The sequence below is a fragment of the Lentinula edodes genome, assembly GCF_021015755.1.
Source record: "Lentinula edodes strain Le(Bin) 0899 ss11 chromosome Unknown C8R40scaffold_13, whole genome shotgun sequence".
In the NCBI taxonomy this organism is placed as follows: domain Eukaryota; kingdom Fungi; phylum Basidiomycota; class Agaricomycetes; order Agaricales; family Omphalotaceae; genus Lentinula; species Lentinula edodes.
In genome coordinates, this window is record NW_025764319.1 from 401,284 (window position 1) to 425,177 (window position 23,894).

Sequence of the window (23,894 nt, forward strand, 5' to 3'; positions counted from 1 at the left end):
AATGACATCACTATGCAACATGGTCGAGTTTGCGCGTTCAATTATTGATAAAATATTATACACTCACTAGGAATAAGTTGAAAGGGAAGATACCTCAATTAAAAACTAACATTTCCAATCTAGAATCGAGTTGTCACCTGAACTCGTGCTCCCACCATCTACATATACCGATCGGTTGAACAATATTTTCCACTCCACTTGCCGCAGCTGTAAATTCTTCTTGTGTATCTCTCTTTACTTTATAATCGCATAACTTCCGGAGCGACAATCATGTCCACTGAAATCATTCAAGATCCACCTCATCTCCCTCCTCTACCAAGATCAGCGTCGAATCCTAAACCAAAAGGTATCCTGAAGAACGCTGTTCCACTACCTGGTGCAGGACAACAGTAAGAATGCTCTGTCTTCCTATAATCATGACACTGATTAAACCTGATATTACACAGAAGCCTACGCTGGGACGAGGAGAACATACAGTCTACAGAGTTTCCCGAAGGGACGTTTACGAAGATCACTGAACCCAAGACGCCTTATGTTAGATACAATGCCGAAACAGATGAGGTTGAAGGAGGTGCGTTGATGTTATATCCGAAGCTATCACTAGCAATCTTACTTCTATGCTATGGTCAGATATCCCGTCTCTAGATCTTAACGGCCGATATGTCCCGAGCTCTCCTATACTTTCCTCGTCACCAACAGGTGCCAACACTTCAGGTCCTTCATCGCGTCGAACCTCCTTCTCAAGCACAGGTCGATCAGGCTCTGTTCGCTCTAGCAGCGCACAATCGAGTCGAGGCACTAGCTTTAATCTACCTGATGAAGCCAGATCCGATATAAGGGCTACTGGTAACGGAGACTTGGGAGACGAAGTAGAGGTTGACGAAGAAATGGACGAAGAGAGTACGTATATGTCGTTGATGTGTTGATTTGAACCAATCTCTCAACAATTTATGGACTCCAGCTGCCAAGAAACACGCAGAATTCGTTCGTGCTCGAGGAAGGCATTATTCTAATGAGGCTGAAGCTATGAAGGTCAGCTTCATGATTTCATTCTATCTGTTGATCTGATTCTGACATTGTTAATTGCAGAGAGCGGCTAGACTCATGGCGGACGAAGACCAGGAAGAAATTCCTGACCGCGATGGTGATGACGATGAGAAGGCCTTAGAAGCGGCCACTGGGAAAGTCAGTATCAACGGTGTTCATTGAGAATTGAAGAATAGATATCTAGCGAATATTGGGACATATGTAGTACACGTTGTTTTCAGTATCTTCCTTTCCCTGCTTGAATCTTGTGCTTCCTGGGCTGAATTATATCAATCAAATATTATAGCAGTACAGTTTGAAGTGCTTTACAAGTATACACGGTTTCAAACTTTTTTTTGAGGCTGGTGTCCTGCCAGTACATGCATACACGGCCCTCTGTACAGTCGGGTATTACATTAAAATAATTGACCACGATAATGACTCTGATTTTACACGCCTACTTGGTTTTAATATTCCTTGGTTGATTTCGATGTGGTAAATACTGATTTTTGCGGTGCCGGTGGGTCTGCTGAAGTATATCAGTAAGGATTCCGAGCAAGAAGTCACTGAAAGCGGTAAAAAAAACCTTTTCCGTAACAACTTTGAGGCGCTGAGCTGAGAGTAATCTGTTCGTCGGAACAGGGTAATCGATTCTTGGGGCAATTACGCCTTGCGCCAAAAGTATATCTAAGGTATTTTGACGAGGATAATTGGAGGAGAAATTAATTCCGACAAACCTCGAGGTCTGTATTTAAATGAAAACGACATGTAGGGTGCTTTGTCCAATTTCTGTCCATCGACCATGTCTACAATAGGTCGTGATGCGCTGTATTCTTTTCCGAACCTTGACAATAGAAAGAAATTTGTCGCCTCAGACTGTGCGCAACAGCAGAAAAATAAGTACTTGCTACCTACCGAACATGGTGTGTTCCCCCTTTCTTTGTTTGTTCAGGAAGGACCTGAAATTCCAACATGGGTATTTTGGGAGGATCGTACTGGAGCTGCTGGCGGACGACACGGTTTACGCGAAGCCGCCAGAGCTCAAGAGTGATCACTCCGAACTTGGTATAATCAACGGAAGGTAAATATTCATCGTCGTCTTCCGAAATGTTCTTAGAGAAATACAGAAAAATGACCGCGCAGATTGACTCACCAACGACTTGAATGACCGAGAAGAAGAAGTCTCGACGGGCAAACTCCGATGTCCGTGTGTAAGAGACTCGAACGGTGTCTGGTTTATGAGGGAAGTCGCTTGCAGCCAACATGACATGGCGGTTACATTCCACACCGTCAATGGATACAGTGGCTTCAAGATCGACGTCTCTGACGGCGTTACTCCAGTAAACAGAAAATTTCTGGTACGTCGACTTTGATAAGTAATTCGTTTCGCCCAGGTCATCAAAAAATACCTTTCCGGCTTCAGAGGAAATCCATCCAGATGTGCTAGTAGTACGGCTCTGATGGGATGCTTCAACGCAGTGAGTTTCTAGGCCAGCACCATCGACGACCACCCAGGCAGAATAGGGTCCGATACGAAGCATCTTTAGGCGTAGCGGGAGTAATATTTGGAACAAAACACAGAAGGGGGGCGAAATATCTGCAGATATCCAAACTCATGACTCGTATAAGTAGCTAGCAACAGACCGACGCACTGGTCAACTGATGGAGGAATGTTTCTCTGTACCGGTTCTAGGATTTCAGCATATAGTACATGCAGAAAATTTGCCGGCTACATCCTTCTACTGACGTCCTCTGAGTGGGTGAGTTAAATGGGACAACAAATTAGAACAAAGTAAGTCACAGATTACCAGACAAAGCAAGGACTCGCCACGAGGTTGTACACGCCGTACCCAGTACGGAAATATCACTGCTAGTGTCAGGATTTGGGCAGGATCGAGATGAGAATGTCGGTCGAGGAATTGTGATATCGCATGATCACGGATCTTTTCACATCACATCACATTCAACCTCCAAGCCGCTTATGGGAAAAGTCAAAGCATACGCGCTCGTCGCGTACCTTGTCGGCATTGCCTACCGCAACACGCAATCAAAATTTCTTGCATTATTCGGTGTTATTGTCTTTGCGAAGGCTGCTTTTTATCGCATTCGCGGTGGAATGATGACACGAACCTACTCTGTGTCGTTTGTATCCTTTAACAGATTTCGGTAGTACCTTTTTATCAACTTCCTAGAGGGTTGAGCTATAAGCTGGTGGCTTGTATTATTTGAACGCGATACAGATTATCAGAAGTGTGAAGGTAAGCAATTACACCATGAGACAGCGATGAGATTCCTCGCCCAGGCCCCATACATACTATACAGATAGAATCATAGTGGTGAATACGTTCACTTTCATCTTCTACTAAACGGCCCAGAAATCGGACAACCATAGAACTCTTCAGCCATGCGTATGACTTCTTCATTTCCGCCTGAACATGAGCAAAGCATGAAGGTTAGTCAGCTTTCCCGAATGGAACTGAGCGAAACTCACACTTTTCGTATTTGGCAGGACCCTGTGACGGAAGGATAGAAAGAGTGTGTGGTATGGGAAGGCGATGGGAAAAAGGATAAGCGGGTAAAAAGGAGGGAACAAAATTGCAGTATCAGTATATAAGGTGGCGCACGCTCAAAGTACTCACCATCTCCTCTAATCGATACCCCTCACTTTTCAACATCGGTCCCGCGGGCGCATCATACAAACCCATCTTAACAGCCACCCAATTCCTGAACGTTCCAAACAATGTATGGGGTTCAGGCATGTACCATGGCATTGCCTGGAACCATTTGGGGTGCATCCGATGCAACTTCGAGGACGGGGCAGAGACGGTAGTAGCAGTAGCCTTGGATAGTGAGATGTCAAAGACAGCTCCTGGATCTGAATCAGAACGCGGAAGACAGAGGTAGCCCTGAATGAATCCTATGGTGTGAAGCGTCATTCGAAAGATTTTGTGGAGATAGGCAGGTTGTTGAGGTTGCCTAATTCGTATGCATAGATGAGATAGATAGGATGATAGAATCAAATAGTCAGTATAGCTGGCATATGTGTCAGAGACCGATATCGTACATCATCGCTATCCGGACACTTTCCTCTAGCGCGCAGATTGTCAGCCTTCTACAAAAGTTTTTCAGGCCAAAAAATTCTGGAACGGCATGAAGGAGCTCTTCAGTGGTGTAAGTAGCAACGTCGTGATTTGTTTGGGCAGGGATCATGGTTCTGGATTCGTATTCCTGACCAGTGAAAAACAGAAGATACTTAGTCTCGAGATATGACGAAGGATAATCATCGACAGACAAACTCACTACAACCCAATGTTTGAATTCCTTGATGGTCTCCGGAATATCTCGAATGCCCATTCTTTGCCCAATTTCAACCCAGAAGATATAGAATGCCTGTGTCAAACACAGAACATCGAACAAAAGAATCAGCAGCGAAGCATAGTATGGAATGACTCACTCACTTCTTCCTCCATAGGCGAAAGTGCTCTCCACCCGTAGAGACGTGCCCATTTCTGCGACATAAGAATTGGTGAGGTTGACCACAGAGTTTAATGGTTGCCCACCGGAGGTTCGAAAGCGAAGAGGGCCAGTGTATATAGGTAGTCGTCGTTTGTCTGAGAGGGACACATTAATTGATTGACAAGATTTTGGTTGACTGGACACCTACAATAGAATACTTGGAATGCAACCAATTGACTCGAGCGAGTGCAATCATTCCCCGAGGATCGTCCACTTGCAAGTCCCCTAATTCCGTCGTTCCTCCAATATGGGCCTTCTCAGGCTTGATCGTAGCAGATGATTGTCGAGACCTGGTTGAAGGTTGTTTCACAGTGGTCGATTTTCCAGTGATCGGGCAAAACACCCAGGTGCCTACACGAAAGAACACGGAAGTAGGGATTTTTGTGAGCTCAAAAGATTAAGGACGAAGAATGATGATAAGAGGGTTGTGATACGGACTGATTAAAATCTCCGTCTGTACAAAGGAAGTGTCGTTCATGAATTCGACCCGAAAGGATGATACGCAAAACACTCACGTCTGCGTATCGTTTGGAAATGCTCGCAGCGGACTTGAGCTCCTTAGTATCTGATAATATCTTCGAGATTGTGGGCTGAGGAGACAAACTGAACCTATGATTGGCACACGAGGAAATAAAACCACTCACGATAGCGTAGGTCTTGAACAAAGCAAACGCGAGGGCGTAATTCATTAGAGCAGGCATATCATATAACGCCGAAGTGTGTATGATCTTCTGAGCATCTTCGGGCGTAAGGAGGCCAGATTCATACTTGCGTCCAAATTCGCGGTGAATAGCGGTGTGTCTTCGCCAACGGAGAACGCGAACTCGACAGAGGTAAGCGGTAACAACAATGAGCGCCCCGGTTGCTAATTGCAATGCAGAGAGTTGCTTGGAAGCTCTGAGAGACAAAGATTGAATCCAGCCATTCATCCTTTCAGGTGGTAGATGATGATGATTGTGCAGTGAGAAGCAAGTGCGAAGGGCTGAGACAGACGTCAAATTGACCTAGCCAATTACGACCGGTACATTCGGAAAAAGTAGCCTGCTATAGGTGTTCCGAGGCAGAAGGAACGAGGCTCCTATGATTCCGAGGGTCTGATGAGGACAGCCCGAAGGTTCATGTAATCGGATCAAAAGAAATTGATGTAACTCTTTGTAACTTTTCCAGGCCTTTCCTCAAACCAAAATCTCCTCCTCATGCCAGAACTCGAATTCCCACCTCCAAATTCCTCTTGGCCGACTTTTGATGAAGACGGCTCGTATCCAGATGTCGACAGACATTCATGTCAGCTACTGGGACCTACTGCCCTTGTATGTCCAATTCCACTCACCAAACGCAATTCCAGTTTTTCGATTCGTTTGTATAGATTGTCCAGGGGCTTATGGGAATTCTTGTCATTCTTTCAATGATATTCAAACGCCATAGAGAGAAACCTATGAGGCCTTGGAAGATTTGGTCGGTTTTCATGACTTTGACTACCTGGATAATGCTGAAAACACGGTGACAGGCTCTTCGACGTCTCCAAGCAAATTGTCGGCCAAATGTTTGTGCATGGCGTGAATGTGCTCATATCGGACCTGCTATCTCACTTTTCTTCCGAGAACGCATGCGTATCCTACTTTCTAAATATACTGGTCGACACCACACTTGGTTAGTAGTTTGAGCATTCATCGTTCATCGGCTAAACAGATGGCGTATATTTGCTTAGGCGTCGCCCTCATATACCTCATTCTTCACGTCCTCACCCACATATTTTCCGAAAAATTCCACCTGAAAGGCTATGAATCAGGAATATATGGCACCCCTCCTCGTGTCAAGTACTGGGCGCGTCAGGCTGCACTATATGTTGTTGCCCTCACCACGATGAAGTTCCTCGTCATTGGCCTTCTAGCTTTATTCCCTGGCCTCTTTCAGATTGGAGCATGGTTGTTGAGTTGGACATGGACGGATGAAGGCGACGCATTCCAAGTCATATTGTGAGTGATCCGTCGATTTGGCGCCGTCAGATTCGGTATGCTCAATCATAAATAGTGTCATGGGCATCTTCCCTATCATCATGAACATCTTGCAATTCTGGCTCATTGATTCGATTGTAAAAGCCTCGAGCAGTCCTGTTGCGCTGGGAGCGGATTTGGATGCACCAGATCCTGGTAACCCAGACCGCGAACCTCTATTTGGTGTTCCGTCTGACGACGAAGACGACGATAATCTTCGCCCTCGACATGGTGCTGAGCATCAGCGCCCTCGCTCACGATCTCGCAGTTCTCCCAATTCGCGGTCTCATTCCCGAGACAAGTCTATTACCTTTTCCGACAATCCCTACGAATCCAAGTCCTCAGGGTCCGGCAGTAGAACCGAGGTTGCGGATACACATTCATATCCGCCCAGCCTATCAAGTAGCCTTACCTCCACTTCATCTACCTCGTCGATGCGAGAAGCAAGTAAACTTAATAAAAAGCGCCGACCTCCTCCGGCGCCACTGAACCTCTCACCTGCTCCTCAACCACTGTCAATACCGTCTAAACCGGCTACGCGACCTACGAACGATAGACCTATTGTTGTGGATCCGTCGAGGGATGAGTGGGCAGATACATGGCATGATGATTAGGTTGTCTCCGGTTATGTGTGGACATTGTAGAGTGGAATCAGTCTTCTCTTTGTACCAATAGGTATTGTTGCTTCCTTGTCCTTAATTCCACTTGAATGACCCTGATACCTTATCTTAACAAGATCATGTATTATACCTTACGCTTACGATTCTCGCCCGATAACAGAGAAAAATCCTTCCCTTTCTCGAAAGCTATAGATATGATATGAGAATCAACAATGGGTATAGGATCTATGCTGCGTTAAAAGCTTTATTCAAGGCAGTAGCAGCATCCGTGATGAGTTTTGCTCCCAATTTGACAGCCCTACGTATTGAAGGTTAGTCCTTATTGTATCAGAATATAGGTGACTTACGCTGATGAATTTTAATTCCAAAGCATTTGTAAATTATTCAGAGGTCGACTCGAAGCAAGAATAACGCACCATCCATAGCCATGATCGGGTGAGGCCCACCCTTATATATCACGATTTCGACTTCCTTTACTCCTACCTCTTTCAGCTTCTCTCCATATTTCACACCCTCACCTTTCAATATGTCAAGCTCTCCGAGCCCGATCCATGCATTAGGTGTCTTTGCTAACAATTCTGCTGGGGCAAATATGGGAGAAGCGGTCCACTTGGTCCAGTCTTCTTTGTTAGGAAGGTAATTGTCCTTGAACCAGTTCATTCTAGCAGGAGAAAGCCATGGGGTGTGCTTGTTCTCTTCCCATAACCCACCTGGGCCATCAGTCGCTGTGTTATCGGTTACCGGAACGACGAGGAGCTGGAAAACCAACGGAGAGGGTAGTGGAGGCGTGAATGAAGGTTCAGCTGCTTTCAAAGCAAGAATTGCAGCGAGATTGCCTCCACTTCAGATTTTGGAGGTGTTCATGTTGGTTATGACATTGACAGCAGATGATTCACATACCTCGAGGAACCTCCTACTGTAATCTTGGCCGTATCGATATTCAACTCTGTTTTCCCATTCCTCAACACCCATTGCAAAGATTCCACCGCATCTTCGACCGCAATAGGATACTTGTGCTCTGGTGCCAAACGATAATTCACCGAAATGACAATACATTTGGCACCTGCCGGAAATCGATAATGGGCCGAAACACGATATAAAAAAGATGACTCACGGACAGACATGTTCGTTGCGAATGTCGCCTCACTCCCGATAGTTCCAAACGTCCATCCTCCTATATGTACAATGCACGATCGTGTTGATGTCTTCAAAGACACCATGTCGGATCATTGATATTACTCGGCTTACCTCCGTGGAAGAAAATAAAGACCGGCCAGCCTGCAGTGGGTGCTTCGCCTTCCGGCGTGAAGGCACGCATATTGGTGTGAGTTAAATCAAAGTCCTGCGTCTTATGAACCTTGAGCGGCTCAGTACTTCCCGGTACTGCAGGCGCATTTCGGAGGGCCGGATCCCAAGAGAGAGTATGAGGAGGAGTGATATATTGGAGGACTTCCTCATGGAATTTAACGTATTCTGGATCAAGTCTTGATATGATCGTCGGATGAAGGGGCTGCTTGGGTACCTTTTCCGTGGTAGACATGATGGATGGAAGATGCTGAGAGTTTGTGGTAAGCAGGTGGTGAGTTTACCAAAGGTTACTTTCGGACCGACGAGCGCTAAAATGGTGATAGGAGCATTCCCGGCGCTTATTTAATTTTTCCCCCGTCATCTCCAACTTACCTCGCCGTCCTCAGAATTCTTCCATCGTAGCTGACTAGATGGCGCTCAGTATGTACGACAGCGGTTGATTCCTCTTGACGGGAAAATTGACCGAGACTCTCTTTATTCCCGACGTTCATTACATGCATAGACATATTCGACCTCAAAACGCTCGTTATCTGCATACTAGTTATCCGTCTGGAAATTGGTCTATTATATGCGAACCAAACAATCAATATAAATCTCGACGACGGTCTATCTACACTGATCAGAATTCGATGTTCTCGATTCCCTCCTTCCATTTACCCTTCTCTCTCCTTTCTCTCGGTCGTTTTTCGGCTTGGGACCCAGCGGGTCACTTTATTTTGGCAGCAATGAACTCGATGATCTTCTTCTTATAATTCACCGGGAAAGCTTCGTGTGCTCCGTACCAAGGCTATTCCGATGTGTCGCTTCCCGCAGTTTTTAGTAAGTTTGTCTTCGTGGATGGTGCCTCGATCGGAGGCGCATTTGTTTTGTAAACTCAGTCTAGGTGAACATATGAGCTGGATTCACAGTCTGGGTAATCCAGGTTTGACTGTATGCAGCGGGAATGATTCTGTATCAAGGTCGGTGTTAAGATCGATGTGAATTCATTCATTGTACGTTAATTGGCCTTTCTAGCTAAATTAAGGAGTTCATCAGAGGGTCTACATACGGTGTGGGAGGTGTAGCTTAGAAGCCTCAAAGGCTAAGTAATGCGCCTCCCTCCACTAGTCTTTTGTGGAAAAATTTGCATCAATAATTTGACAGAATCGGAGGTCCTAAGGTGGGAGGTTCTCCTAGAGAGCGTAGCTCTGGATTCTAACGACAAAACCTCAATCTTTTTTGAATTTCAAAGATGCAACTTGACAACGCGCCACTTTACCGGGAATTTCCATTTACGATGACATCATAAACTACGAAATAATCTTCGGATAGGACTCCGGACACCCCGTGCCTCGCGATAACGATTCTCGCGTATATAGAGTGTTAAAAAAAATTTGCTTTACACGACTCTGTGCTCACCACCTTGTTACCTGCCCCTGCAGTCAGGTTTTTCTGCTCCCCATCATGGATTATGACCGCTGGGATGCTTTATTGCACCATATATTCAAGCAGACTCAAGGTATTTTTTTTGCTTTACGAAAAATAGTCTGCACGTTTAAAATATTAACTCATCTTTGTAGGTGACGCTTGGTTCAGACCTGCAGAAGAAAATCTTTCCTCTGGAGTTGCCATCCGTGTAGCCGACGACCCAGTACCCGAATATCGTGTCTTTCCCTATGAGAATGTTTCGCTCGAGCCTTTTGAAGCTGCGGTGAAAAAGTTAGGTCCTGTCGTTGCAGTCAAAGTCCGTTCAGCCGCAGTTCATGCTGCTATTGCCGAAGCCCCGCCAGATGACAATTCTCTTTACGTTGACGTGAATACCCGTATTCAAATCATCGACACAATGCTCCAACTTCCTTTTGCAGACAAGGAACAATGTGCGGCGTTCATTCGAGATGAGAGGGTACTCGTTGTTTGGAGTAATTCGTTGGATACAATTATTCCCGTATGTCAAGACTTCGACGCCAGCCTTATCAAATTATTGTGGAGATCTCGACCTACTGGCACAGCGACAAGTTCATCGTTACATTCTCAATCGTTCCTTGGTGCTGGTTCCGTTTCAGGGCATGACTCTGCCTCTGTGTCCGTACACTCTCAAGGTTTGATCACCGCTGCAGAATCTGGGCGGCCGGTCGAAACAAAAACAATCAGGACATGGTACGGCCGGAAACGTACAGTGCCAGTAGCACCCTCGATCACTGGTCCCGAACCTCCTCGCAAACTTGCGTTGTACGCCCCCCTTTACAACGGTCTAGCAGCTGGTCTTGCTCTAGTGTTTATCGGTAACGGTGTACGTGTCCTCATCCGAGAGTTTCTGCTCACTGCTCCGGTACCCGACACCCCCAATCCTGAACCTACATCGATGCAGAGATACCTCCGCTTCGTTCTCGCCGTCACACTACCCTTCCTCTACTGCGTATCGCTCTTTTTCACGCTACAAATATTACAAAACGTTACGATGGCGATCGGGCCTATAGCACACTATCATCAAAACTCTAGATATTACTCAGCTGTCCCACCGAAGGCGCCCCAGTCCAGTACAGAGGAGGACAAACCGGAGGTTTTGCCTCATATCACAATTCAAATGCCTGTCTATCGCGAATCTCTCGAAACTGTATTGGCTCCGTCGATCGCATCGTTGAAACGCGCAATGCAGACTTATGCCCGACAGGGCGGGACGTCTTCGATTTTCGTATGCGATGATGGAATGAGGACGAGTGGAATGTCGAAAGCGGACCGGGATGAGCGGATCAGGTATTATCGCAGCGAAGGCATTGGCTGGGTCGCCAGACCAAGGGATGGATGTCCTGCTGGTGGCCTGGACTCGATTGAGGAGGCCCTCGATGCTACGGCTGACCCGGAAAAAGGATTTGGGGCGAAGAAAAAGAAATCAAAATCTGACTCTTCTCATAGAGGTATCCCGGTTTTCGTCCGTGCAGGTCGTTTCAAAAAGGCATCCAATATGAATTACGGATTGAGTCTGAGTTTGTGTATGGAAAGGCATCTCATGGGGTTGGTTGAGGCAAAGAAGGCCAATGCAGGGTGAGCGGATCCGTCAAGTTTCTTAGCATCATGTCTCAACAAAATTTATCAGGCCCAACTCGAACGCAAATTCTACATCGTCTCGAGGACCGTCTAACCTCAATCCAAATTCTGGTCCGCAAGCTCGTCCGACATCGTCCCAACTTTCGCATTCCAGGAGGATTTCACACTCGTACCCTCCAGCCCAAAATGGTCTGTGCACTCTTCTACTGACCTACACACAACGAAGCTTCTGACACAAATCCTATGATCAGGTCGTGCTTCACCCCGTGTCTCTCATGGTACCTACGGAATATACGGTATGCAATACTTGAACCGCGATGGGGACGATATGCGTGTTGGCGGTCTTGCGGGTAACGGTAACGATCCTCCACCTGCTATGGGATCCGGAAATGGCATCATAGTACCTACGCCTACCTCTGGTGCCTTCCCGTCACAAACCTCTCCGCTCATGAGGAACGATCCCCTTGGTCCTGGGTTTGCCAATGCTGTCCCTGGAACCCCCGGTCCAGCAGCGGCAGAGGCATACTATGAGCTGGGTATGGATCCGTTGGGAGATTTGTATGGCGATGAAATGATTGAGGATCTTGAGGAAGAGGCTCTGGATTTGGCCATCGAGGAGGTACTTCTAAAATCTTGGTCGCCTTCTGATGTTCTACAAACATTTCGTTTACTCTTAGATGTGGGACGAATCGCGTTCAGTAACCAACTCCGCTGGTTGGAAACCATGGGCAGCAAACGGGAAGGCAATACGGGTAGGCGAAATTATTCTTCTAGTAGATTCAGATACCGTCGTTCCTGAGGTGGGCTATAATCTTCCCGAGGTTAATTCGCTCGGACTGATTTCCCATCCGTATAGGACTGTCTTCGTGATGCCGCTCGTGAAATGGCCAACTCCCCTAATGTAGCAATCATTCAACATGAATCCGACGTAATGCAAGTGGCCCACCACTATTTCGAAAACGGTATCGCGTACTTCACCCGCCGAATCAACCGCTGTATATCCATGGCCTGTGCCAATGGTGAAATTGCTCCCTTCGTTGGACATAACGCGTTCCTCCGCTGGCGGGCGGTCCAAGACGCTAGCTTTACGGATCTGGCAGATAACAATAGAGTGACAAAGGAAAAGATGTGGAGTGAGAGTAATGTCAGTGAGGATTTTGATATGGCTTTGAGGTTGTTGGGCAGGGGTTACGATATCAGATGGGCGACGTATTCGAATGGAGGCTTCAAGGAGGGTGTGTCGCTCACAGTGGACGATGAATTGAACAGATGGCAAAAATACGCGTATGGGTGTAACGAGTGCGTGTTATCTTCTTATCTTTTGCGCTTTCCTTGTGAAATTTCTGTCTTCATTGCAAACTCCGCCAATTTACCTTTCGTTGTTCGCCTTTTACTCAACCTCGACATCTCTCAGACTGCTTTTCAATCCCTTATCTCAATGGTGGCGACGCGGGCCCATTGCACGTCAAATTCATCGATTCATCTGGAGTAATGCGCCTGTACACTACAAGATTAGTATGATGGCTTGTTAGTCTTCCTCATCCCTTGTTCCTTATCTGCCACATATTAATGACACATTTTTTACGCAGATATGTTCTCCTACTACGGTATAGCGGCTTCAATAACTATCGGAATAATCAACTACGTTTTACTTGGGTTTGCATTCCCTGTCGACGGGTTTTACATGCACTCATTCGAGATTTGGCTCGCGACAACCGTGGTGTTCTTTGGCAGTGGAAACGTCGGGTACACATTGCTGGAGTATAGACTGGGCAAGAGACAATTGGTGAGTAGTTTTCACCGCTTTTTGTCTCCTATCTATTTCGGGCTTCCTCCTCTATGATCTTCCTTTTCGCATTGACGTGCATTGGTGACGGCAGCATTGCCGTATCTTGAGCCCCTTCTTTCATGCAATACGCTCCGCGACTTCTGGGTCCACATATCTCATTCCAGATTATGAACATCTTCGTTTCCGCGGGAGTGTGGATCTGGCGTGGATTCTCTACCGAGCTTATACAGGATATCCACCCTCTTTTCCTCGCGTGGCTTGCTGGCTGCATATCGCACGTCGTGCCAGGGCCATCTTACGGGAGTCCGAAAGGACGTCCCAATGATAATCATTTGCGAGCGACGTATTGGGTCAATTCATCCTATCCGTCGCAGTGGCGTTTTGGAGGACCCCGGAAAGCGCTTCGTTGTTCGTTTTTGGCACATTACAATCACCGTGTTCTACTTCTTCCCTTGATGGATTTTATGAGCTTGGATGACGATGGGGCTCATACCAGCATGTTGGCCATTGGAGTTGGTCGTGGCTATGGGCTTTTTCCTCATGCGAAAACCATTCGCGATGGTGTTCCTAACCATCATGCGTGCGTCCGGGTTTATTCAAAGTTCAATTTCTCCCATCGTCTATGTGGTCATCGTGGGGCGTAATTCAGTGCTTTCACTTTCTTGCGCATTTTGATATGTTACCCATGCTTAAATGACGTATTTCCTCTAGCTTTGGGGTTTCCTAGAAAATGTGATGTGGATACCATTCTTGTGAGTCTTGTGCTTTACATCATTCTTTTCATATACTCATTTGTCGCCATTTCAATATGTAGCTTCTTCTTTTTTGGAGGCCTCGGTATCCCTGTGAGCCAGGCGCTTCTCGCCCATTTGTTCTCGTATAATATTACCTGGAGCGCCACGGTTAAGGAAGTGGAAAGGTCAAACTTCTTTAAGGAGATACCAAAGATTGCAAAACGGTGAATTGGTGCACTATGAGTATATCTTGAACTACTACTAATCAAAAACCAATAGATTCTGGTTCCCTCTGATAGTGTCGTTTATCCTTATCGTCGCTATGATAATCCTCAGTACAACCTTAGTCCCCATCGGCTGGCGAATCGACGGCTCGTCGTGGGCAGTAATCTTTCCGCTAGCCGTTGTTGCTTCCTGTCACATCCTGTTTCCGGTACTTTTCGTTCTCTGTCTAAACCGAGTGGATTACTCACTGCATTCTCCACGTGTAGATTGTGTTAAATCCATGGCTCATGGTGTTCTCATACTGAAATTGCCCTATGGCACTACTACGTGTAAATTGAAAGTTTACATGGATTTTGCAATTGCTGTCAGACTACAGCTATCATACCAGATTTAATTGATACCTTTTCGAGGCTCGCGACTGTACGTAGCTCCGCCTGCTTCTAGAAACACGCTCTTTGCTCCGCATGGCCCTATGGAACTGGAACTTTTTGTACGTAGCGTGGCTTGTACACATTTCATCACTACCTAAACACCCGCGTTTTTATTGTGCATTAACTTAACTTCTCGTCATAAATAGGACTTAAACTAACTTCCCCATGATATTTGAACTACCTATCCATTTTCCTTTGCTTTTCGCATGACAATTGTTACCGTCCCGTATTTTTTTCTGTCTGCATGCTGGCCCTAGAACTCTCACTTCTCATGAACTCTTTCCTGTTGACGAATACACGACTGTTGTTATCGTACAAAGTAACATACCACACATAATCAATCACCTCGGTGTTATCGACGTCGTGTCCGTGCCTCCTTGAACTTGAGCGCTTAAACTTGATTTTCTTCAACCATAACCGACAGTTTAACGAATAATCGTAACATCTCGTCGAAATGGTATCATGGTTCACCTTTTCATGCACATATATCTTGATCACTGATCACTCTTTTGTAGGCCCGTAATGAAGAAAAAGCCCAATCTATGCTTTATCGGTTTCGTGAAGCCCAAGCTGCTGAGCTTGGGCTAGGAACTCGAGGAGACCGTCGGCCCCGTATGGCAAGCGCTTGCAAAAGTCTACGAGAATGCGAACGGTGGAGAGGTGAAATCCTAAGAGAAATAAGTCGGAAGGTATCTAAGATTCAAGATTGTACGCAATTTTCTACTCTGAAATCCTCCATTTACACATCTGTTTGGTAGCTGGTCTAACCGATTACGAGGTTCGAGATCTTAACGACGAAATCAACAAACTCATGCGGGAGAAAAGACACTGGGAAAACCAAATTGTAGTCCTTGGGGGCGCAAATTACCGCCGAAATGTTGCTATGCTCGATGATGATGGAAAGGAGGTCCCCGGGACAAAAGGATACAAGTACGTATGACCGACTGTGGTCCACATATCATCATCTGAATGGTGTTGTGTCGTATAGATACTTTGGTCGAGCAAAAGACCTACCTGGCGTCCGTGAACTTTTCCAAAGTCGCAAGGTGGACGAAGATGAAGACAATCAAACACTGGCATATTATAAGAAATTCATGAATCAAGGCCCTGCATATTATGGTGACTTAGATGAAGAGGATGAGAGCTTGTTAGAATCTGAACGACTAGCGGAAGAGGAAGGTATGATCGTTTTGGTTTCGGTTTCCGAAATTTTTGACCTTAATATCTGCTGTAGAATGGCAAGAAGCATATACAACTTTGCACGAAGTGCTAGGCCTCTTGGAAGAGGATGCAATACCGCAAATGGTTCGACCCGGACCACCATCTGCTTCGAGCGACCCCTCGACAGTTCAGTCTAAACCAAAAGCCGGAACCGCGGACAGTGTAGGTGATAACTCGGAACCGTCTCCCTCGGACAGGCAACCGAAGACCCCTGCATCGAACGCAACCATACCGGCGGATCAGTCTCAACAAGCATCCCTTCATGCCCAAACAGCCGCCTCGTTCATACCCTTCCTCTCCGCAGAAAACCTCTTACCCCCGAAAATGCCGACTCGAGTCGAAATGGAGCAGGTCTTGCTTGATTTGAAGAAGAAGGCCTTGGTAGAGGAGTATTTTGGAGACGAAAAGATGGCAGAAACGTAGGATAGCAAACTTGCTGGTTCATGTCCGTCTGTCAGTAAATGTAAATCTCACGGCGTCACTTTTGAGTCGTATGTTGTACCATCTTTGGATTGTAGTTGCGATATCTAATCCATTCTCTACATATGTTACATCTATGTACGGTAAATATAGTAAGCCTGTCTAATAAAGAACCGCCATCTCAGCAGAGACTACGGCGAGGCCGACACATGTCATTAACAGAATAGGCAAAAGATTCCAAAAAGCAAACTGCGTTTGTTGAATGATAATTCCTCGCTGCATTAATATCGTTCGCCAAAGCAAACCCGCGAGACTAGCAGAGAATGTAAAGCTAACCGCGCCGATGTTACTGACCACAGCAAGCGCGATACCTGCTGCCCGCGAGCTATCAGAAGGGAAGTTTGGTGCCGCAATAACGACTTTTGTAAGGAGGATGGTAGCGCCAATGTTGGTGCCAGCAACATTGCACATGAGCACGCCGATAACACCTATCAACCAAATCGAGGCATGTATCTGCCCATGAGAAGCCTTGGAAAGCCAGACGGCGAATACGTCAATCCAGCCTTGGTGCTGAAGTGCTTCGATGAGGATGAACTGCGAAAATGAAAATGGTACTAGACCGAAAGGTAGCCGCGGTAAAGCAGTAAAAAAAGTGGGAAAATGGGCAGCCCAACCTTCATATATGGTTCGTAGGTGACGGCGTGCATCTGGGAAGACTTTCACAGACTCGAGTGACTGGGACAGTTTGGATGGGTCCGAACGGGAGGTAGGAGACCCCGTCCCAGAAGCAGTTGGAGAGGGAATGGTGCACTCATTAGGTTCGAACGTATCCTTCGCACGGGAGCCTCCTTCTGTGGGTAAGGACATCGCTCGTTTGAATTCCGCTAACACAGCGTCATCGTTGTCAGAGGATTTATCCTCTTTGTTTTCTGTTAAAGGTCTACGATGCAACGTTCCCTTCACGAAGCGATAGTGATCCCACACGAGGTCAAATATGAGCTTTGCCACTGCAAATGGTAGACTGATTTTCCAAACATCAACTTTGAAAAAGCTGACAGTGATGATGACCACCAAGCAGGTGCCAAGGATAAGACTTCCAACGAGAGCACTAACTGGATCACGAAGAGCGCCCCTTGGATTTAGTCTTCCTACAGCGCGTAATCTTCGAGGTATGTGCTTTTCATCGCGAAACTGGATAGATAAAGCTAGGAAGCATGCGATATTGCATCCAAGAAAGGGTAGGATGGTATAGGCAGTAAATGCGACGTTGTTGATGGAAAAGCCTTCGCAAACGACCACGTTGGTTATATTGCCCACGAACAACACCATACTAGCAGTATTGGCAGTAGAAAACTCTGATATGAGCCAAGGTATTCGTTCCAACCCGGTTGCAGTGGTGTAATCAGGGTGTAATACACCAAAAAAGCTAAGGGGGAAAAATGAGGACTAGTCTTTCCGGAGTAGAATTAGACTGACGAGTTCCAGAAAGAATGACAGCATCATTGCCCAGAAATATACTCAGCAGTGTAAGCATCAGGTAGAAGTATAAGTAGAGTTTCCAGCCGTTGGATCCGCCTTTATTACTGACCCAGAAAGCTGATGCCTGTAAAATTCCGCTGATATCAAGTGTAATAGCCATATAAGCTAAAGACATGAATAGTATTAGTATATTGTACGGTTTGATCCCACCTAAAAGCATTGATCGATACAACAGTCAAAAGAGATATGATAATGATTCTCACCGGTCCCAACAATCCCGTCACGAATCTGTGAGTTGTTTAAGTAGTATGAAATTGCTCCAAAGCATTCCGAGCACTCACCTGGGTTGAGCCTAGACATTGCGAAGCCCATAGGATCGCAATGATAGCAGGCGGAGTTGTGGTCAAGTTTATTGGAATGTTTTTCCTCCCGAAGCGAGGAAGCCGTATTGGTATGTAGATTGGGCGAATCACCAGAGCGATGGATAAAACAAAAAGTACAAGGGTGACAACTGAGAACCGTGTAAGCATCGAATACTATAACCGCCGGATGGACCTTCTCAAAAGCAGAGGACTCTGGGGAGAGCTGGGGAGACAAGGCTTCGTGGGAGCCTGGGAGCTAAGTTTATCGGACGTTGTTGAAGTTCAGTCGATCATGACCGTGACCAATGATCATGTTGAAATTTCTTCCTCTAAATCCTCAGGCCTCAGCATCAAGACCATGAGTCAAAAGAGCCTCTCCAGATCGAACTGAGGCTTTCCAGTCATCAAACAGCTCAAAACCTCAGTTACACTATCTTCACCTTGCGGCGCCCTATGTTCGCGGTTCTCTCATTTAGATTCGATAATATTAAGGCACAAGGAAATATGATCACTGGCTGGTTGTTGCCCACGGGAGCAGGGGCCGCTACTAATTGGTGTACCTGCATATTAATGAATCCACTCCCCTCGGATCGCGTTAGAAGCCTGGGGAGAATATCGTTCTCTGGATGGCTTGTGATCCGCTTCATTTCGCACTCTTACGATTGCTTAGCTCGCTGGTTGAATCCTTACAATCCGCTAACAAGACGTTCCATGCTTTTCTAATTTCACCTGCCACAATACAGACCATAGGGAAAGCGACCTCGATGTCCAAGCTCATAGGTACATGGCAAGATGATTTTCCTTCGATCATCCCTGTGGTATGCACCTTTTTTTCATCGTTGTTCCTTACTTCTGCTTCTAGTTCCATGTTGCAATCCTTACGGACCCATTAACTTCCTTAATTCTGACTTACTCCTAATTTCAAGCCCGCTAATATTGAGCTTCCCGAAAACGACGGGCAACATAATCATAGAAACCCTAGATCTTGAGTACCGAAGAGGTTCCGAATCCTAGTCAAACGCCCAGTGCTCACATCTAATTCCAGAAAAGGTCAATATTCCCGCGATGCCCGACCAAACCTCTTTTGATATACGTCTCTAACTTGGTGGTAGTCCGATAGGCAAGAGTGATTAAATCTTGGTAAGTACAGAAAGTCATTGATCCAGTGATGTCAAAACGCAGGCTGCGCGAGCGCGTGTACCCCAATGCTTTACAATGCACCAGAGGATTTTGCGACCATGAATGTGGATTCCAGGTTTAGCGCGTTATAGTGATAGCTTGTTGTGCAGCTCCAATAAAACTGAATGTTTAACAGCTGATGAAAACATCCTAGGTTCAAAAGTTTATCTATCTGCAAATTTTAATCTCAAACGGTAGCTCGGAACATAATAACTAGAGGTCCCCTAATTGCCGCAATTGAAATGGAACAACTTCTCAAGGAGGATGTGTACCAGCTCACAACCTGAAATCTATCTTACAACGAGCTTAACACAGCTGTCAAGTCTTCGCCCGGGTGACTCGGACCCGAAGGGGATCTTGAAGGCCTTGAGTGGACTATAAACTGCCTCAAGCTATTGACAGTACATGTCATTTGTTTCGGCATAGAAAAAGAAGAGAGAACAACTTGCAACATACGCATTCCCAACTTGGAAGTGGCCTGTCTTATGTGAATGTAGCGCCTACTAAGCAAATTTCAACGTAGGGTGCAACAATTACTATCTCTCCTTTTGCTCAAGGTTTAAGGTGACCTGTAAATCTCCCGCTGTTACCTACCCCTACCCTCGAAAATTTCAGTTTGGGTGTACAAACATAACCATTGTTGGTTTGTGTCCTTTCTCCAACCCTTTGCAGACTGAATTCGTTCTACCACCGACATCGACAGCCCGAGTAAGGTAATCACCCTACACCGTGCTAGTTTGCTTTGGAATGGGGATTTCGAACTAAGAATCCTCGCAATGTCAGAGGTTCAAGGGCAAAGGCGTGTATGCTTACTCGTTAGCAAATTGAATGCCGTTCAGGTTAGCTCGAATCATTAACTGAGAAGGTTTTATGTAGTCGAGAGCTTTCGAGTTCATATAAATAGTCAGCCTCGAAGGAGAGACAAGACATTCATCTATTCCTCCTCCTTCCAGATCATCATTTCTATCAGTACTCTGTTTTTAGACAATGTCTTCTCACCTGAACGAAAAGCTTGCCTTCGATTTTACCCAGGCCGAGTTTCTTGACATCAAGAGAAAGCCTCTGGACGTTTTCCCATCTGTCCTACGACCGTATCTAGAATTAATACGTTTAGAAAAGGTAAGCTGGGGCAACATCTATCGTAGTTTGTTCGCAGTGAACAATTGTAGCCCACTGGGACCAAATTGATGTTTTGGCCGTTCGGTAAGTGGGTTTTATGTCTTACTAGATGTCACGCCAATTTTTTTGAACAGCTTGGGGCCTGACGATGGCAGCTTATTCTGTCAAAATGCACTGGACCACGTACACTTTCAGACTCATGCAATGCCTTCTCAGCGCGTTCATCATACGATCATCTGCATGTACCATCAATGATATATTTGACCGCAAAATGGACGCGGGAGTCGGTGGGTTTGCTACTTCATTCGAGCCTGGTTTTTTTACATTAACGAGTGATTCAGAAAGAACCAAAAACAGGCCGCTGGCAAGCGGACGTATTTCCGTGTTTGCGGCGACCTCATATGCTTTGATGCTGTATGCTGTAGGAACTGCATGGTTTTATCTTACTGTCGAGGACTTGGCGTAAGCTTCGCTTTTTTTGACCGTGGATATGGTTTCCAGAATCGCTAGCTAACGAGCGGAACCACGATCTTTTGCAGGCTTTCGGTGGCGCTGGTACAACTGTTACCAATGTAAGTAGCCGTTCGTTCATAAACAATAAAGTTTCCTACTAACAATACAGTCTCGATCCACCTCCATGTAAACGGACAATACCCATTAGTTTCGCAATCTATCCCTTGCTTAAACGAGTCACCTATTGGCCACAGGCTTGGCTTGGTTTTGCGATGAATTTTGGATTGATGACAGCTTGGGTATCTACCACCAACACCTTTGATACACCTATTTTGGTAACTGCTATGGCGGCGTGTTGGTGGGAAGTACCTCCAGTTTTTTCATTCGTACGATTGGCTGATTTTTCGACTTCTTATAGCTGGACCATGTTATACGGTATGCACCGCGCATTTAATCTATCTTTTCATGTTCTTGGGAACTATTGAAATATTTATCTAGACACTATCTACGCTTGCCAGGATATCGAGGATGATCTCAAGATGGGTATTCGATCTACAGCCATCCTGTTTGGGTCTTACATCCGTCCACTCCTTATTGCATGCGGCTGCTCCTTCGTTGTACTCCTCTGTGGTGCCGGCATCCTGAATGGTCAAGGTCCAGCTTTTTATACACTTTCTGTGGGTGGACTACTTCTGCACTTGATCAGGCAGTGGTGGACTGTAGACTTGGAGATCCCTAAAAGCTGTTGGGGTAAGGATGCTGCTATGGTTTTCCCTCATATCATTGACTGTAACATCCCTATAGCAAACTTCAATAGCAATGGTCAACTTGGATGGATTATATGGCTGGGGCTGGTTATCGATTATGCTATTAATCTTCGTTTAATACAGGCAAATTTGTGGGCATGAGCGCCAACAGTGTACCCAAGCTTACATTAGCTTACAACTTTAAGATGATTCTCCAGCTCTAGCTTCAAGTTTACCAAAAATACTTCTATGATTCTATTATCTTCGGATATACTTATATTGATGTAGCTTAAAGTGTATCTATTGTAATCGCACCATTCAAAAATCAATATGCGTAAGTATACACAGTTGTTCTCAGTTTTATTGATTGAGGATATTATAGTTACACAGCTTCAGTGCCCCCACCTCTTTCGTGCTTTGTGAATATACTTGCAGAAACTCAGAGTTGACGTTAATGTAGTAAGAAAACCGAGTTTGACACGAATATTATTATTATACATACTACACCAATCAAATAACTGTAACAACGTGTTTATAGATAAACCCTTCTCAAATCCATTGCCGCAGTGATTCTCTTACAAATCGGGCATAATTTAGTTGATCCCAGACATCGTAGCCAACATTCTCGGCAGCATGTGTGCCAACACCCGGTGGACACAGTTGGCTCATTGTAGGGCTCGATACAGATCCGGCAAAGTGGGATAGAGGATGAAGGAAATGGTAAATTTGCGAGCGGGCCCTCCTGTGTCATGATGAATATCTATTCCAAAGCAGGACTGCGGAGAGAAACCCTACCAAAAGCTTGATTTTGTTTTCTAATGCGACCACTAGCGCAGCTTGGGTTCCTCTGCTCTTCGCCATGAGTATGGCAACATCAGCTTTGTCTATCTCTGGAATGACAGCCACTTCCTGGGGATTCGAGCTTTGACGCGCCTTACTATCAGCAATCAAGTCTCTGAGAATCTTAGCAGGCTGATCTCCCTCGGAAAATGTGTCGTCGACGCCTCCAGTTTGGAACCGTCCTGAAGTAGGTTGTGTGCGAGCAGCTGTAGTGGGAGGAACGTCTACGTCAAGTATATCTCCTTCGTGGAACTGAGCGGATCCAAAAATTTCCGCATCGTCTCCGTCGATATCGATTTCGTCTTCGACATCTTGTTCGTTACGGTTTCTTGTAAGAAAGCCCGTTCCTACATAGGACATTCATTAGCCAAGACTACCGAGAATTTTTGAAACCGTACCTCGTACGTCTCCGAAATGCCCTGCAGCATCATCTTGTTCGTTCTCATCATCAGTGTCCACTTTCTCAGCTTCTTCTCTTCTTTCTTGTTCCTCTCGTTTGAGACGCTCTTCTTCCAATCTAACAGACTCATTTGCTACACATGCCTCTACATGGGCATCTTGTACATCCTCGTCTCCTTCAACCGTGGCCAAACACACAGGACAGACAATTCCTCCTCGACTTGATGTGTAACGGAGATGAGAAGCTAGATGTCCTTCATCGTCTTCTCTCGTCATGTCTCGTAATTTTCCATGTCGATTCTTGCGATTTCGCTTGATACTTTGAATGGCTTTCGTGACCACGGTTGATTGTGCTCTCACTGGAGCGGTCTTTTCGAGAATAGTTCGACGAGCACGGACGGCAGACCGTCTTCCATGCGACACTGACGTGAATGATAACTCGGATGTTGACGTGACGGCAGGGGCAGAAGTATAAGATTCGTATGAGAGATCCAGAAAAGGTTCTTCAGAACCGATGTGACCGATAATTTCGTCAACACGCGAGGCTTCGAGTTCAGCATGCTTCCCCAGTAGCCTCAAAGGAATAGGCTCATTGCAAATTGGACAATCGCGAGTCTCCGCTCTGTGTCTAGCTGATTGGAAAAGGTCAAAGATATCTTTGACCCAACTAAAAGAGACTTACATCGTTTGGCCACTGGAGCTTCCGGAGCAGGCGAAATATTTGAGCTTCCAGCTTCTGAAGTCTCCGCGATTTGTTCGTGTTCGACTGTGTTTCTCGTAGACCGTTGTCTAGACTAGAATTCAATTGCACTCAACGACTGCATGTTTGAAGACCAATTATACCTTTTGCGTTTATCCGTCCCCATGTTATTGCCAACCAAGGTTCCTACTCGACAGAAAATTCTGATTAATTCTGGATTACGGTGGATTACGGTGAATATATTATGTTCTAAGACCACTATGAGTTGGATGCTTCTCGAGCGAAATAGATGAAGAGGTAAATAGCCGC

At 45.9% G+C, this 23,894-nt stretch overlaps 10 protein-coding genes across 10 annotated transcripts; 5 read left to right on the forward strand and 5 right to left on the reverse strand.

Annotated features, from left to right (window-relative positions):
• Window positions 1-56: 56 nt before the first annotated feature.
• C8R40DRAFT_130725 (uncharacterized protein) lies at window positions 57-1,461 on the forward strand. Its single transcript, XM_046234125.1, has 5 exons — window positions 57-389; window positions 450-571; window positions 631-900; window positions 962-1,032; window positions 1,090-1,461. Exons 1-5 carry the CDS (start codon window positions 271-273, stop codon window positions 1,207-1,209), a joined length of 702 nt encoding a protein of 233 aa, XP_046087459.1. The 5' UTR covers window positions 57-270; the 3' UTR covers window positions 1,210-1,461.
• Window positions 1,462-1,612: 151 nt separating this feature from the next.
• Window positions 1,613-3,042, reverse strand: C8R40DRAFT_1099506 (uncharacterized protein). The gene is made up of 6 exons (XM_046227867.1): window positions 2,855-3,042; window positions 2,679-2,778; window positions 2,436-2,623; window positions 2,180-2,381; window positions 1,942-2,125; window positions 1,613-1,870 (listed from the first exon to the last, which is right to left on the reverse strand). The coding sequence occupies exons 3-6, from the start codon at window positions 2,565-2,567 to the stop codon at window positions 1,714-1,716; spliced, it is 675 nt and encodes a 224-aa protein (XP_046087460.1). The 5' UTR covers window positions 2,568-2,623; window positions 2,679-2,778; window positions 2,855-3,042; the 3' UTR covers window positions 1,613-1,713.
• Window positions 3,043-3,222: 180 nt separating this feature from the next.
• Window positions 3,223-5,662, reverse strand: C8R40DRAFT_1099507 (uncharacterized protein). Its single transcript, XM_046227868.1, has 11 exons — window positions 5,187-5,662; window positions 5,058-5,132; window positions 4,981-4,996; window positions 4,691-4,893; window positions 4,587-4,637; window positions 4,485-4,535; window positions 4,327-4,416; window positions 4,091-4,254; window positions 3,666-4,002; window positions 3,518-3,539; window positions 3,223-3,455 (listed from the first exon to the last, which is right to left on the reverse strand). The coding sequence occupies exons 1-11, from the start codon at window positions 5,469-5,471 to the stop codon at window positions 3,379-3,381; spliced, it is 1,371 nt and encodes a 456-aa protein (XP_046087461.1). The 5' UTR covers window positions 5,472-5,662; the 3' UTR covers window positions 3,223-3,378.
• A 76-nt stretch (window positions 5,663-5,738) lies between these two features.
• C8R40DRAFT_1042627 (vacuolar membrane protein-domain-containing protein) lies at window positions 5,739-7,150 on the forward strand (the record flags this gene model as incomplete). Its single annotated transcript, XM_046224098.1, has 5 exons — window positions 5,739-5,852; window positions 5,909-5,997; window positions 6,050-6,192; window positions 6,251-6,518; window positions 6,574-7,150. 5 exons carry the CDS (start codon window positions 5,739-5,741, stop codon window positions 7,148-7,150), a joined length of 1,191 nt encoding a protein of 396 aa, XP_046087462.1.
• A 231-nt stretch (window positions 7,151-7,381) lies between these two features.
• Window positions 7,382-8,696, reverse strand: C8R40DRAFT_1160199 (Alpha/Beta hydrolase protein; the record flags this gene model as incomplete). The annotated part of the gene is made up of 5 exons (XM_046229983.1): window positions 7,382-7,454; window positions 7,569-7,997; window positions 8,057-8,219; window positions 8,271-8,330; window positions 8,405-8,696. The coding sequence occupies 5 exons, from the start codon at window positions 8,694-8,696 to the stop codon at window positions 7,382-7,384; spliced, it is 1,017 nt and encodes a 338-aa protein (XP_046087463.1).
• A 1,211-nt stretch (window positions 8,697-9,907) lies between these two features.
• On the forward strand, window positions 9,908-14,541 carry C8R40DRAFT_1042849 (putative glycosyltransferase family 2 protein; the record flags this gene model as incomplete). The annotated part of the gene is made up of 12 exons (XM_046224115.1): window positions 9,908-9,962; window positions 10,024-11,485; window positions 11,538-11,677; window positions 11,740-12,107; window positions 12,166-12,288; window positions 12,345-12,787; window positions 12,903-13,015; window positions 13,078-13,274; window positions 13,989-14,029; window positions 14,092-14,235; window positions 14,291-14,444; window positions 14,503-14,541. The coding sequence occupies 12 exons, from the start codon at window positions 9,908-9,910 to the stop codon at window positions 14,539-14,541; spliced, it is 3,279 nt and encodes a 1,092-aa protein (XP_046087464.1).
• Window positions 14,542-15,045: 504 nt separating this feature from the next.
• Window positions 15,046-16,391, forward strand: C8R40DRAFT_130861 (Isy1-like splicing factor). The gene is made up of 5 exons (XM_046234126.1): window positions 15,046-15,124; window positions 15,183-15,375; window positions 15,426-15,597; window positions 15,656-15,846; window positions 15,902-16,391. Exons 1-5 carry the CDS (start codon window positions 15,122-15,124, stop codon window positions 16,309-16,311), a joined length of 969 nt encoding a protein of 322 aa, XP_046087465.1. The 5' UTR covers window positions 15,046-15,121; the 3' UTR covers window positions 16,312-16,391.
• Window positions 16,392-16,470: 79 nt separating this feature from the next.
• C8R40DRAFT_1042736 (uncharacterized protein) lies at window positions 16,471-18,317 on the reverse strand (the record flags this gene model as incomplete). The annotated part of the gene is made up of 4 exons (XM_046224108.1): window positions 16,471-17,734; window positions 17,781-17,997; window positions 18,051-18,075; window positions 18,129-18,317. 4 exons carry the CDS (start codon window positions 18,315-18,317, stop codon window positions 16,471-16,473), a joined length of 1,695 nt encoding a protein of 564 aa, XP_046087466.1.
• Window positions 18,318-20,270: 1,953 nt separating this feature from the next.
• C8R40DRAFT_1099527 (UbiA prenyltransferase family-domain-containing protein) lies at window positions 20,271-21,992 on the forward strand. The gene is made up of 9 exons (XM_046227869.1): window positions 20,271-20,447; window positions 20,498-20,531; window positions 20,582-20,734; window positions 20,789-20,909; window positions 20,987-21,019; window positions 21,070-21,258; window positions 21,319-21,335; window positions 21,399-21,650; window positions 21,705-21,992. The coding sequence occupies exons 1-9, from the start codon at window positions 20,316-20,318 to the stop codon at window positions 21,806-21,808; spliced, it is 1,035 nt and encodes a 344-aa protein (XP_046087467.1). The 5' UTR covers window positions 20,271-20,315; the 3' UTR covers window positions 21,809-21,992.
• A 132-nt stretch (window positions 21,993-22,124) lies between these two features.
• Window positions 22,125-23,892, reverse strand: C8R40DRAFT_1249726 (uncharacterized protein). The gene is made up of 5 exons (XM_046233679.1): window positions 23,729-23,892; window positions 23,568-23,674; window positions 22,885-23,517; window positions 22,442-22,833; window positions 22,125-22,388 (listed from the first exon to the last, which is right to left on the reverse strand). The coding sequence occupies exons 1-5, from the start codon at window positions 23,749-23,751 to the stop codon at window positions 22,179-22,181; spliced, it is 1,365 nt and encodes a 454-aa protein (XP_046087468.1). The 5' UTR covers window positions 23,752-23,892; the 3' UTR covers window positions 22,125-22,178.
• Window positions 23,893-23,894: the final 2 nt, after the last annotated feature.